Source organism: Carya illinoinensis, chromosome 1 (genome assembly GCF_018687715.1).
Source record: "Carya illinoinensis cultivar Pawnee chromosome 1, C.illinoinensisPawnee_v1, whole genome shotgun sequence".
Classification (NCBI taxonomy): Eukaryota; Viridiplantae; Streptophyta; class Magnoliopsida; order Fagales; family Juglandaceae; genus Carya; species Carya illinoinensis.
Window position 1 is genome coordinate 27,249,130 of NC_056752.1, and position 14,425 is coordinate 27,263,554.

The 14,425-nt window shown below is 34.3% G+C and overlaps 1 protein-coding gene across 1 annotated transcript; it reads right to left on the reverse strand.

Annotated features, from left to right (window-relative positions):
* Nucleotides 1-614: 614 nt before the first annotated feature.
* LOC122278554 (putative receptor-like protein 8) lies at nucleotides 615-5,956 on the reverse strand. The gene is made up of 8 exons (XM_043088755.1): nucleotides 5,560-5,956; nucleotides 4,805-4,963; nucleotides 4,597-4,671; nucleotides 4,311-4,466; nucleotides 3,869-4,024; nucleotides 3,205-3,360; nucleotides 2,665-2,820; nucleotides 615-670 (listed from the first exon to the last, which is right to left on the reverse strand). Exons 1-8 carry the CDS (start codon nucleotides 5,954-5,956, stop codon nucleotides 615-617), a joined length of 1,311 nt encoding a protein of 436 aa, XP_042944689.1.
* Between the last annotated feature and the right edge of the window lie 8,469 nt (nucleotides 5,957-14,425).

The window sequence follows — 14,425 nt, forward strand, 5'->3', positions numbered from 1 at the left end:
ACCAATCTGTATACCCCGTTGTTCATTCATACAGCCTAACGACAAGTTATGAATCTATAACCAGAAAAGCTCCTTGTCAAAAAACAGCTTGTGTGGTTGAGTAACAGCATCATACACCTGGAGTACCATCAGATGGCTATCAAACAGCCAAGGACGGCCATCCAAAACTCTGATTTTATCCGCATGAGTAGCGAATGTAACTATGAACACATTACTCCCAATCTCTTTGAACTGTGCCGGTCGACTCACCCTCCAGACTTTGGCCATTGTGGCCTCAATAATCTCCCTTCTTATCGCTCGATCTATAAAAATTTTCCCAACTAAACTTCTCTCCCCCTTATCCTTAATATTTTCCTCCACTCCATTAAATTCAATCTTTACACTCTCCTCCTCCGTCAGATGGAGGTTTTCCCACTGTTCCTCCAGACCTTCCATACTTCCTCCTCCAATACAGACCTCGAACCCCTTCTTCTTTTACAAACCTCTTTTCTAGCCCACCCTGCACCACCGTCCCTGCCTCCCCTAACACCACTGTCTTCGTCCCACTACCACTCAACCTCAATCAGATTTAGAACCCCCGCCCTCCACACGTTCCACCTACGCCTTCCTGACCTCTAACCACCCTGGAACCCGTTATGGAATCCAGTGGACCCCACTTCACCTCTTTTTCCTAGAGAGAAAAATAGATAAGACTATTCCCTGGAAAACAATCAACTAATTGTTGAAATAATAATTATTTATGTGACTTTAATTATCTTTCATTACAACATGTGTTTGCTAATTATTGAATAACAAAAAATGATTATAATTGGCAAACTTGTGTACTTTTTTCATCACTTATTAAATAGTGCTTAGAAATGACATTACTTTAAACATGTCCATATAACAATTTTTATGCTTGAGCAATTGACATTGCTCTAAGCATGTCCCAATAACAAGCTAATGGATTTATGGACACAATATTGATAAGTTTTTATAATTAAAAGACTCAACCAGATATCTTTTGGTCTTGTGATTGGTACTAGATTTGATTATGAAACAATGCAATACATCCAATGGAGGATGCATACCCAATGGTGAGAAGCCACTGAGGCCTTGTTTAGTTACATAGATGAAATGAAATGATAAATCTGTGAATAGTAGTATGATAATTTTTGAATAATAGTGAAATGTTTTTAGTTAAGATTTTTATGGAGTTTTAGGAAAAGACAGAGAGAAAGTTCAATAAAAAAAATTATAAAATTAGAAGAGGATTTTTTAATATTATTTTTTATTTTTGAATTTGAAAATGTTGAATTGTTTTTTGAGTTTTGTTCAGAAGTTTGAAAAAGTTGTAATGATTAGGTAATAATTAGATTAAAAAGTTGAAAATTTAAAAATTTAGAATTGAAAAATGTTTGTGTTTGAATCGTGTTTGAATGTCGAGATCGATCATTTAAATTAATTAAAAAATAAAAAAAACCGATTATTTGTGACCAGTTATTTCTAGTGAAATGATTATTTCTAACTAAAATGAGTTTGTTTTTGTAGCAAATAGTCCTTTTGGTTGCAAAAGATTGGTCACAAATACTCATTTTTCTTGTAGAAAGATGAGATAAGATAGTTTGAAAGGTTTGTAAAACCAAACCCGACTTGAGTCTTCTGATAAAATAACCCTATATGATGAAGGAGTAAATGGTGCACAACACACTTGTGGGGTAAAACCATATGTCCAAGTTACAAAATATCATGAACAATAGACAATGATAAATGTGAAATTAGGGATAAGGAAAGATAATTATAGAAAATCAAACGTGATTTGGATAATGAGTTGAGATTAGATGAATCGACATGGTTTGTGAATAATAATGAGATATTTGAGTTGAGATGAGATGAGTTAGAAATGGTTTGAGCTAAAATATTTTACAAAGTAGTTTTGAGAAATGAGAAAAAAAAAGTTGAATTAAAATATTACAAAGTTAAAATATTGTTAAAATATTATTTTTTAATATTATTTTTGTTTTGGGATTTAAAAAACTTGAATTGTTTTTTTTTTAAATTTTGAAAAAATTGTAATAATTAGGTAATGATTTGATAAAAAGTTGAAATTGAAAGTGTTTGTATGGTGTTTAGATATTGAGATGAGATGGGATAAGATGGAAATATCTCTCTATCCATACCAAGCCTAAGTCGACTATTGAATCTATTGGTGCCTTCTTATAATTATGGCTCCATTATTTTAAATCTTGGATTAATAATTGTTGCTGTATTGTAATATTTCATTTGGATCAAAGCTCATTTGAGTCATTTCTACATATTAAATGCCTATTTGTCCATTGTTACTTGTCCATTATATTAGTTGTACCCTAATATCTGCACAATATTGTAGACTCTTCATTATCATATACTCATTTGTTCACACTATCGACACTAACTTTTACTTATTGAATTGTTGATCTCACATGTTCCCCTCAACACGACTAAAATCCTTAACATAATTTAATTAAACGAAGTGAGAGTCTAATTAAATAGTCAAATAGAACAGTTGAAGACATTTGTAATGTGTTTCACGAAGCTCAACAGTCTCTGATCTATCATTTAATATTTCTAGATAGGGAGCCATAGAATAATTGCTAATGGTTGGAAAGTCTACAAAGTAATATGAAAGATCCATGCAGTACATACCTTTGACTGGAAAGAATGTCATGTTATTGCCAGCAAGATTCAGATACTTAAGGGACTTGATTGTAGTCAATGATGATAAGCAACTGCCGTTTATTATGTAATTGAAACTAAGATCTAATATCTCCAACTTCTCCAATCTTGACAAGCTTTCCCAACCTGTAGTTGTACCATTTTTATGAATCAACTCATCATGATATCGAATCAAACTATATTGCATAAACAAGACTACTTGAAAAATCGCATGGGATCAACTCTTTATATCTTTCCCAAAAGCACGGGTTGCATGTGGAGTGTTTTCATCTTTTAATTAGTTTAAAAATAAATCCCTTTTTTTTCTTAAAAAAAAAAAAAAAAGCTTTCTGCTTCCAAAAACGTCAAAATTAATCCATCTAAATCCTTTTTGTGAAATCACTGCTTATAATCTGAAAAGTTAAAGCTGATGGAAAGTAGAATTAATTAGTTGTATTTATATTCTAATTAATATGAACTTTGTGATTGGAAATTCCATAAAGTATAAAGAAAGAAGAAAGATGAACATACCTCTAGTTGGAAAGGTTTCTGTCAACTGATTCCCAGCAAGATTCAGATTCTTAAGAGATTTTACCACGGCCAAAGATTGTAAGGCATTATGGTTGAGGCAATTGTAACTAAGATCTAATATCTCCAAGTTCTCCAATCCTGACAAAAGTTTCCAATCTGTAATTATTTATTTTATATTAAAATGAAAAAAAAAATATCAGAATGACTTTAGAACAAAGTTAGTGCTATAGATCTTATGATCAACTACATATGCTATCTCCAAGTAGTTCTCCAATCTTGACAAAACTTTCCAACTTGTATTTATTTATTTTATATTAAAATGGAAAAAAAATATATATGAGAATGAGTTTAGAATAAAGTTAGTGTTATAGATTATATGAACTACATATGCAAGACTCAAACTTCTCAGATGGTAGCACAGAGGATTTCATTAACGTTGTCTTCTAGGAAGCCTTGGACTCAGACTCAAACCCTCCAAATGAAAGAACAAAGAACAATCAATAATCAATTTGTCCTTTGGTTAAGCCATATGGACAAAGAGCTAGGCAGCCATCAACTATCTCTACTTAAATCTAACCCTCCAAGATTACCAAAGATGATAATTGCAGCAGGATTGCATTTGATGGGAGATTGCTCAAGTAGCTAGTTTCAATAAACAACATACCTTTTGCCAGGAAAGATCCTGTTACTTGATTCGAAGCAAGATTCAAATCCTTAAGGGTTTTGACAGCAACCAAAGATTGTAAAGGATCGTCATTGAGGTGATTGTGACTGAGATCTATTTTCTCCAAGTTCTCTAATCTTGACAAGCTTTTCCAACCTATATTTATATTATTTCAAAATTAAAGGAAAAAAAAAATTATATGAGAATGTATTCAGAAGATAGCTCATGTTCTAGAGCCTATGAATAAAAATGTCTTTATTGGGGAGTGGGGTATTACAGCAAGGTTCAAACTATTGGACAGCACTTAATAATCATATCATCCACTTAGGGGATGTAAGTCCATTTAGAAATGTTAGAGTAAATGAATATAAAGAAGAACTAAGAAAAAATAATCATGACTATATATCTTAAATATTGGGAGGAAGACTATAGGGTATAATACCTTCGATTGTTACTCGTTCTCCCAAACGATTAAATGCAAGACTTAATGTTGTAAGGGATGTAAGTTCACTTAGAGATGGTATGATGCTGTCATCAAAGTCATTATAATTGAGGTTCAATGTCTCCAAATTTCTCAATACCACGAGCCTTTCGAAACCTTGCAAGAAAAAATTATAGGAAAACAAGACAATATCAACTTTATCAATGTGTTGCAACACAACATTAATGTTTCTAACCCACAATTAAAATTCTCTTCTAATTTCTCCTTCAATTAATAAACTACTCGCCTTGACTTGGGATGATATCATTATAGGAATTGCCACTTATATCCAGCTTGTTCAAGTTTTTCAACCCTACTAATTCTACATTCCAAATAAAGACAAAACAAAATTAGGTGGGAAGTATGAAACATAAAATAAAAATAAAAATAATTAAAAGTATCAAAATGTGAATGCTGTCGTTGAGAAATATGTTGGACCGAAGAAACTCAATAACCTTGAGCTGGAAAGTAACCCTCCAACAAATTCCGAGTAAGATTTAAAGTCTTGAGTGAAGTCACATCACCCAAAGATTGTAGAATGCCATTGTCATGAAAGAAGTTATATCCAAGGTTTAAAATTTCCAGATTCCTTAAGCTTGAAAGCTTTTCAAATCCTGCAAAATATGTTGAATAAGAAAACTTTACCGATTATAAAATTAAGATTTTATTTATTTATTTATTTTTTTCTGGGCATAAAATGAAGAAGATTTAATTATATGATCAGTGGTTTTAGAATAACTGAAAGTTAAACACATGCTTAACATTAGTAGGCCAAGTAAATTTATAGCTTGTAAAATCTAAACTTCCACTAATATAAAAGTAATATTTAGAGACCTTGCATAAAACTAGTCACGTTCAAACAAAAATCTACTTGGGGTTTAGAATTTTTAGCTGAGATCCAAAATTTCTTTAGGAACGAGCTTACGCAATATTAACAATAAACTTCGAGATACAAAGGAATCATTGCAATGCAAGGTGACTAGGATTTTTATAAGTTTTTTATTCACAAACTTTGATGGAAAGACACAACACGCACGTGAATTTCAAATTATTTAGCTCCGGGATTCATTATGCTCAGACAACATTTAATACTACTTGAGTAATCATGAGATACTATTGTGTACGTGTACGTATGATCTCTAATGTATATTAAATTTCATTATATGTTTGGACTGTAAGATTATAAAGCTCCCCATCTCTTGCAACATACCTTCATATGGTATCCAACCGCCAATTGCATTAAAGGATATATCAAGACTTCTTAACTCCTTGAAAGGCTTCAACATAGACACGTTTAGCAACCACCGATCCCCAAAATTCACCTTCTCATAATTATGTTCACCATAGTAAGGATCTTGTTTTAAATTCTCAAGGGACAATTCTATGATGTGACTTGTGGTGGAATTGCACCTGACCCGCTCCCAACCACAACACTCAATACTTTTTGAGTTATCAACCCATGAAGGAAGAAGATAGTTTGAATTAGTGTAAGGGATGGATTTAAGAAATGACTTCAAGTGTAGCAGACCAATTCTCTCTTCCTCCAAGCAACTCTTGTACTCATGAATTTGAACAAAAATCACTAAAACCCACAACAACGCCTTCATTGAGAAATAATTTTGTAAGATACCAAGATTCAGTTCTATCTAAACTAGCTTGTTTTTGTTGTGGTGTGAGTATATATAGTGGCTTGCATGTACATCTGGAAGAGTTAAGGAAAATGGAATATCGGACTTTGAATGTTGATCACTGACTGAAATTTAAAGTTAGTATAACTCTATTGACTTGGACTAAATAAACTTGTCAAAGAATGGAGCCTTTAGGTGAAAAGATTTAGAATATAATGGAAATTGAAATGAGAAAAGAAGGAGAAGGAGAAGGAGGGAGAAACTTTAAGGGCTAAATATTTATTATTCTTGATTAAAAGAGATGAAGTAAGATGAATATCTTGCTAAATATTTATTATTCTTGATTAAAAGAGATGAAGTAAGATGAATATCTTGATAATTTCTTTTATGTACATTATATTGATAATTATGAAAATGAAATCTCTTGATAAGATAAATCTCTTCATATTACGAAAATGATCCCCTAGTTGGAATAATGTTCTTGATTTAATACTATATCAGACATCTCCTCAAATGCAAGGTCGAAGACTTTGTAGACTTGATCTTGAAACCTACCTGTAGCCTTGTATCTGCTGATTGATCACCAATTAGATGATGAAAGTATCAATTGTGATGAAGCCCATGACAGTTGAAAATGGTGAGAGGATCTAACATCTTGAACATCAAATTTGCAATTGAAACCGGCGTGTAAAATCTTAATATGGGTCAAACCCAGACTAACAATATGTTAAAAGATTGAGCCAAGAATAAGCTAAACATAGCCTTGTCAACTATAAGACTGAAAAAAGCAAACAAACATAATTTTGGAGCTTCAAATCATGCTCACAATAGATCAAAAAGAACAATTGGACTAGCGGAATTAAAAAACTAATAAAAAAAGGCCAACAACTAACAAAGATGCCCAAAAGGCATTTTTCTTCTAGTAAAGTTTGAATTAAAAATAAAAATGAAAATACAAGACGAGAAAGTGGGGAACCCTAACAAAAATCACATTACATAAAATGCAGTGCATACAATAAAAAAAAAACAAAAATAAAAGTGCAATGGGTCCAATGAATGTGACCCAGATCCATGTTTCTTGGCCTGCCAAGAAAACAATCACTATGGATCTATTTGGGAACATAATTCTTCTCAAATATTCTTAGATTATTTTATTAATTATTATTCACAAACTAATTCATTACTATTCAGAAATATTACTAATATCCAAACTGGCTCTAAAGCATTGGTTTTCTAATCCAATTGGTGGTTTCATTGGATGTAGTTGTTATCGGCATCCAAGTGGAAAGTACTGCATTAACCATTCTGAAGTTATCGAAGGGGATCTCCACAATCTTATCTCCATATCCTCAGTTAAGCAAGATGAACCAAATCTAGAAGTTCTAGAGGTGGGGATTCTAATCGTGTGGTGCATGTGGTGGCTAGTGGCGCATGGCCAAAATATGCGCGCATCAGAGTGTGAAAAAGGTGTACAGCCTCGGAGAGGCATTAATAACCCAAAATATATTTGAAAACATTTGTTTTATTTCATAATGGCAAGTAAGACAAGGCATGCATTAGTTAATTCATAAGCCCTATTAACCTTGGGCAATAATTTCGATTTGAGAAATATTTATTGACTTTTGCTTGACTTGTGTCCCCAAATTGATTCTATCCAAACTGACACATGAAGAATTCGTTTGAATTCAGAGATGAGATAGTTTTAAATAAAAGTTAAAAGTTGAATAAAATATTATTATTATTTTTTGATTTGAAAAAGTTGAATTGTTTATTATATTTTGTGTGATAATTTGAGAAAGTTATTATGATAAAATAAGATGAAACACTCTTTGAATCTAAACCAGCTTGAAGTGATGGTGACAACGTCACTTAAGATTTGCTCGCTTTGCTAATGATATTCTACCTTGTCCATTTTGGTCCTGGAATGCTAGTAGCTACAATAAGATAAATAATTTTTTTGTTTATTTAAAAAGTAAAAGTAATATGATAAAAGAAATAAGTGCAGCTAGAAAAGTCAAAAAGACAGTTAGAAATTAATAACCACAACAAAATTAAGATTTTTATCTGTTTTACTCCTCTATTGAATTGTTAAGCATACATCTTAATGTCAGGAAATTAAAATAATTTATTGTGATAACTAGGTAAATATAATTAAAAATCATCCTGACAAGTGAAGGGTTATAGATAATACATGCCGGCTTAACCACAGATTGGTACCGTACTCCCGTAATTTAGAGAAAAAGATAGTGGTAAAATGTAAGTCATATAATATTTAGCTAGCAAATAACGAACCCTTGACTGTCTGAGAACTAATACTCTTCACAACAACTCTAACTCCACTAATTTATAACATACTCGACTAGTTTACGAATTTCTAGAAGGTTGGAGTTGTTGAATCCCGCGAAGTTTGGGGTGTTTCGAGGAATCATCTATTTATCCATTTTCATTAATGACTCAAAGAAAGGGGTTAAACACCTTTCCCAACTACCCATCTCTTGTTTTCTTACGTACCTAACAACCTTATTCTAACTGACCAATGCTTAATAATGCCTCTCTTCAATCATTTGTTTGGAAACTTACATCCTTTTATGTATTTAGGGAGTTTAAATACAATTGCATATGTATACATGTCGATTAATTGCCATGACGTTAACAAAAAAGAGTATATGTGCATAGAAATTAAGATGCCCTCATAAAGTCTTAAAAACGACAGCTTCAAAGTAGTGGATACCAACCCTAACGAGTCATTGGAAACTTGACTTCCCATTATTCTTATACCTATGTGACACTATGTCACTAACAACCAACATTGGAAAAACCCGGGTCAACTAATGTTGGTTGATAGATAGTGTCGCGTACGCATAAGAATAATGGGAAATCAAGTTTCCAATGACTTGTTAGGGTTGGCTTCCAATGCTGTGAAGCTGTCGTTTTTAAGACTCTATAAAATTTTAATAATTAGTAAATGGTACCCAATTCAAAATAATATAATTTGTTCATTCAAAAGTATTCTCAATAATTGATGTGTAAAAATGATCACAACTTTCACAACATCATAACCTTATTCGCTTGATTCACATCTTCATTTTTATTTTGAAATATAAAATTTGAGTGGACCCTTTCAGAACAAATATGTAATCGAATGGTTTTGGTAGGTATATTATATTATATCAATTGTTTTTTACTTTATTATTGTGTTTAGACTTTGAACCCATTGAATTAATTGAGAGACATTATGATTCCAACCACTGCATGAAAAATTTTAGAAAAGTGGGATCCCGGAGGTCAAAGTGTTCATTGGTTGAAGTTTAAAGTTAGGCAGAATGGCCAATGTGTATTTTCCATGTTGATTTGGACTAATTAGACCCATTACTTACGCATTAGAGAGACTGACTAGTAACTTAATTTTAGCATTAACTCATTTGGGTTGGTATTTTCAGTTTCCACAATGATTGTGGCGCATTCACTTCCATATCATCATTTTTTGGAATACCTTCTATATGTGTGGAATTTGTTGGAAGGCTGCACATTTATTGGTGGTACTTGTAACAACTCGTTAGAAATTCAATAGTAGAATTTCTATAGACTTTAGGAACCTCGTGAAAATCCCATAATTTTTCACGAATCGACCAATCACATAAGTTTGTCAGTATAGTCAGTGTTATTACTCACTATGATGCCAGAAGCATGATTTCAATTATTTGATATAATTAGAAATGTCAGAATGCATTATGGTCTGGACCATTTCTCAGTTGATTAATTAGGATTTTATGATGCAAATATCTCATTTTCATATTTTCGAACGAAATGCTTATTCGAACTGTGCTTTTATTTTTCGGAGCACTTCAAGGTTGAATTTCAATAAACAATTTGCACTGGTAGGTTTGTATGAATATTTAAGATTTTACAATGCAAAGTTTATTATTCACTTTCTCGGAGTGAATGTAACCTCGATAAGTACACCAAGTGCAGAGTTTTCAAATCACAGTGTGAAATGTCCAAATTAGGTTAGAGAAGTTTTATTTGGACACTTGGTAAGATCTTAGCCACACTTGTAGAAAAGTAATGGACACTTCGCACCATGTGGAACCGTTAGATGGATTTTTGAAGGCATCAAGCTGTGAGATCATGCCACCTAAGTAAAACTCTATTCTATACGACCAACCAAATTATGCCTATGCCAAACCAAATAGGATTTCAACCCTAATAAAACACTAACTGGTTGGAATCCAACTGAAACTCCAAAAACATGGTTGAAATCGAAACCCTAAATGGTTTTCTCCAAACCCTAAATTGACCTTCAAATCCTAACTAAATCAGTTCCTAGCATTGTATTTAGTCACTTGATTAAATCACTTCCACATGCTCTTAATCCTTTAAATTTATGTTATGATATCATTATCCAACCTTTTAAATCTTGAAAATTTGATTAGGCCAAGAAAGATTGGATTTGGGTTTGATACCATCCCAAACCCTCTTTAAACCCCAAATTGAAGCCCATTCGGTTAATACCCATTAAGGCTCACGAATTTGGCTACCATAGCAATATTTCTTGGCTAAGTTTTCTATATCCACATGGCTGACCAGCTCGGCCCAAGAAAGCCCTACCTTGTACTTGAAGTGAAGGGCTAGAAGCCACCTCACTCTTCTCTTCCTACACGACATCATGGAGAGAAATATCTTGCGCTGGTTTTGTCCATTGATTTGGGTTGTCAAGGCAAACACTCAAGGTCATTCACAACCCTCCCATCATCCCTCACTTGTGTAAGAAATCTTACAATCCATTTCATACTTATTCCATCCCTTTCTCACACTTTTCTTGAAAAGAAAACAAAAGGTTCTCATAGACAGTTTTTCAAAGTCACTTTGCATGCCCTTTTTGAAGCTTTTGTAAGTATTTTTGTGATGCCCCCAAATCCCCACGCACAGACACGGGAAAATCGAGACGTCTGAATGATGACAACCCGGGTCACCATCCTATTGATGAGTGTCAAGTGTGTGTAAAAGCAACAAATGTGCACGAAGAAACACGCAGCGGATAGCAAAGTCATATAACTAAGTACCAGAATTTTTTCTTGTTTAAATACAAAGCTGTTCAAAACTTACATATTAAAATATTACATAACACAAATATTATTCAAAGCAACAACAAGATATTAACTTCAACTCAGAACTCCGGCGGAGCCGCATCCTCTGGCTTAGCCTCCTCCTCTTCCTCGAACTCTGCACCAAAATCTACGGTACCAAAAATGGTGCCGCAGGTAAGTAAAATCCAAACACCACTAGATAAAAACATATAAAACTCAAACAATATGCATGAAAGAAAAACCAATGCACATGTCCCGTAAAACCATATTTTTCCATGCACGCCAAAAACCCATTTGGCCCACAAAAACATATCACTTAAAACCAAGCCTCGCCATTATCCCAGATAATGGCCCAAACTACCATTTTCCCAGAAAATGGATCAAAAGCCTCAAAACCAAATCTCGCCATTTTCCCAGAAAATGGCCCACATCCGAAAACCATAAAAACGATCCAATTATGCATGCACCATGATCTCCCCTAGGGATTATCTACACACCCTGGCTCTGTGCCACACCGCATGTAACGACTACGCGTGTGACACCTAAACGAGCGATGCCCAGACTCACGCCCAGCGTGTACATGGCCAGGCCATCCTCTAGTCCCCGCCACTCTATGGACCACGGAGTCGACACGACAGCGTTACCGTATCGTGCTATCCGGTCGTCGCCCTGCGACAACCCAGGGGATGTCACTTAGTATTATCCACTCTTGAGTGACCAGAGGAGCTCCATCGAGATAATAACCCATCCCGGCTTGGGCTCGTGACACACGCACCCGAAATCCATTTACACCAACAAAACATGATTTTCTCAATGTAAATAAAATGTAATTTACACTGTGGCCGTGGGTAATAAATTACCCACTTTCGAACGAGAACAAACAAAAGCTCAGGATTGATAGGGAATGGCCTAGGGATGTTTATGAAGTTAAGGGAAGTGGAGTTTGGCCGTGGGTGGCAGCGAAAATGGCGGTAGGAGGCCAAAAAACCCAAATCGGAGAGTTAGCTCGTGGGGACTGTTTCGATGACGGATCGAGGCCAGAAATGGGTAGGTTAGGATGGCAAGGAGTCGATGATGAAGTGGTGAAGAGGTGGTGGCCGGAGGTGGAGCGACGGCGGCAGATCGGGGCTAAAATCGTGCGGCTTGATGGTGACTTTCCGGCTAAACGGCGGCTCCGTTGGCGGTGGAAATTTGTGGGGTGGTTCACCGGAGGAGGGGAAGAGATTGGTGGTGGTGGTGTGCCGCACGGTGGCCGGCGGCGGTGGGTCTGGGTGGCTGGAGCTTTCGGCGTGAAGGAGAGGAGAGAGAGAGAAAAACGCAAGGGGGAGGGGGAAAACGCACGGGAAAGAAAGGGAGGGAAAAAAAGAAAGAAAAAGAAAAAGAAAGAAAAGAGAAAAAGAGAAAAGGGAAAAAGAGAAAAGAAAAGATGGAGGAAAGAAATGAGGTCCAGTCCTCACTCCGGAAACCAAAACAGATCCGCCGAAAACGATATTAAAAACCGTAAAACGACTAAATAAATAAAACACAACATCAAATAAATTAAAAACCAATTAAAATACATTAATTTAAAATAAATAAACCATTACATTAATTAAATTAAAAACAACCCTTCAGTGAAAATACACGTAAAAGTGGGTCATCACAATTTTCTCACAAATTTTCTTCATGAAAGTTTTTTTTCTTTGATTCTACTTTCCGTGGATATCTCTTTTATTCCATTTTATGGTCATTTGGTTGGTCCAAAGTTGTTTTAAACGTAGAAAGGTCACTTGGTCCGAAATTTTTATAGAGTATTTTTAACATGTGTATATGATTATTGGTTATGGATTTATTGTATGATCAAAACTTTTGATGAAATATTTTCTTAGATCTAGAAATTTAAAAATTAGAAGAAGAAAAACAGTTTCTACTTTAAGAAAGCTTAGGTCTTTTATGGTTTAATCTTACTCCACTAGCTTTGATATAATTATTTTAGGATTATAAGTATCTTATATACATGTTAGGATGTTATTTTGAAGAATTTTGATATTAGTTTCAAATATATAAATTTTTCTACAAGATGATACTTGGTTAGGCCAAAGGATTGATGTTTTTTTACCATATCCATGTTTTAGTCGATTTTTAGGCATGTGATTTTAAGTTTAAAGGTTGAATCTATTTTAGGACACATTTTTAAACTAAGTGATGTTTTGGATTATAGATCTCATATTTTTAAGCCATAGATCAAATGGTTGATCAAAACTAGTTAAGAGAAAAAAAAATCTGTTTTTGGACTAAGTATGGAGCCACGTACACCAAGTGTTACTTTGTGATTTTTGGTGACTTTTTTTATTTTTATAATTCAAAGTATGGTTGTTCTTAATATTATGTTATAAATATGTTAGAAGTAAGATTTGAGTTTTTTGAAATTCACGGATATGCTTTGTGATACCCCCGTATTTATGTGAATTTTAAGTAAATAATTATTTAATTTATTTTATTATTGATCCTCTTGTTTTAAAATTTAGAAGATTTTTGTTATATTATTTTATGATATTTTAAGTTGTGAAATTTATTTCAATGTGTCTTCCTTGTTAATAATTATTGTTCTATTATTTAAATTACTCTTTGTTTTAAATTATTTTATTGTTGGATTTACTATTTTATTTTATTTAAGTATTGTGTTTTTAATTTAAGTTAATATTTTGAAATTCTTTTCGTTGGATCAATTTTGTGATCAAAGTTGTGAGGATTGAACTTAATTTCTTTCCGTCACCTTTTCTTTTTCTCATTTTTCTTTCTTCTTTTTCCTCTTTTCTTCTTCTTTTCCTCTGCTTCTTTCTCCTCTTGCACGTGACAACTCCCCTCCCCTCTCCCCATCCATTTTTTCGATCGCCCACAGCACCGCCTTGCACTATTCGTGAGCGACACGACCCCTCCCAATCTCTTCCCCTCTGGTCGGTGAACTCCCCCACCTATTTTCAGCTTTGCCCTTGCCACCATTAGCCCCCCACACATCTCCAAGCCGTGGCTCCCTTGAGCTCATGCACTGCCGTCGTGCCACCATTGGCCACTAGCTTTTCACCACACTACCGCCGGCCCTCCAGCCATCCTAACCTCAGCACTGATCCACCACCCTTGAAGCCCCTCCATTCCCATTTCCAATTTGGGTGTTTTGTCCTTCAACAACCGCCCACGCCGCCACCCACAACCAACCACCACCATCATTAGATTCACCAACACCTCTAAGTCCTTCCCTAGCAATTCCAAGCCTTCGTTTGTCCTCGTTCAAAATTGGTTATTTTGAGACCCACAACTTTGTCTGAATTTGCACTGTTAAGTTGTTGTGCCGCCACTTCTATCACCTTTGTGATCCTTTGAA

Bases quoted from the DNA above. Each gene is read 5' to 3' on its own strand.
- LOC122278554 (XM_043088755.1), bottom strand. From the start codon at position 5,956: ATGAAGGCGTTGTTGTGGGTTTTAGTGATTTTTGTTCAAATTCATGAG. The intron at 4,672-4,804 runs GTTATTGAGTTT...TTTGGAATGTAG, and splicing joins GGGTTACTTTCCAGCTCAAG to AATTAGTAGGGTTGAAAAAC. The intron at 4,025-4,310 runs GTATTATACCCT...ATATAAATATAG, and splicing joins AGAACGAGTAACAATCGAAG to GTTGGAAAAGCTTGTCAAGA.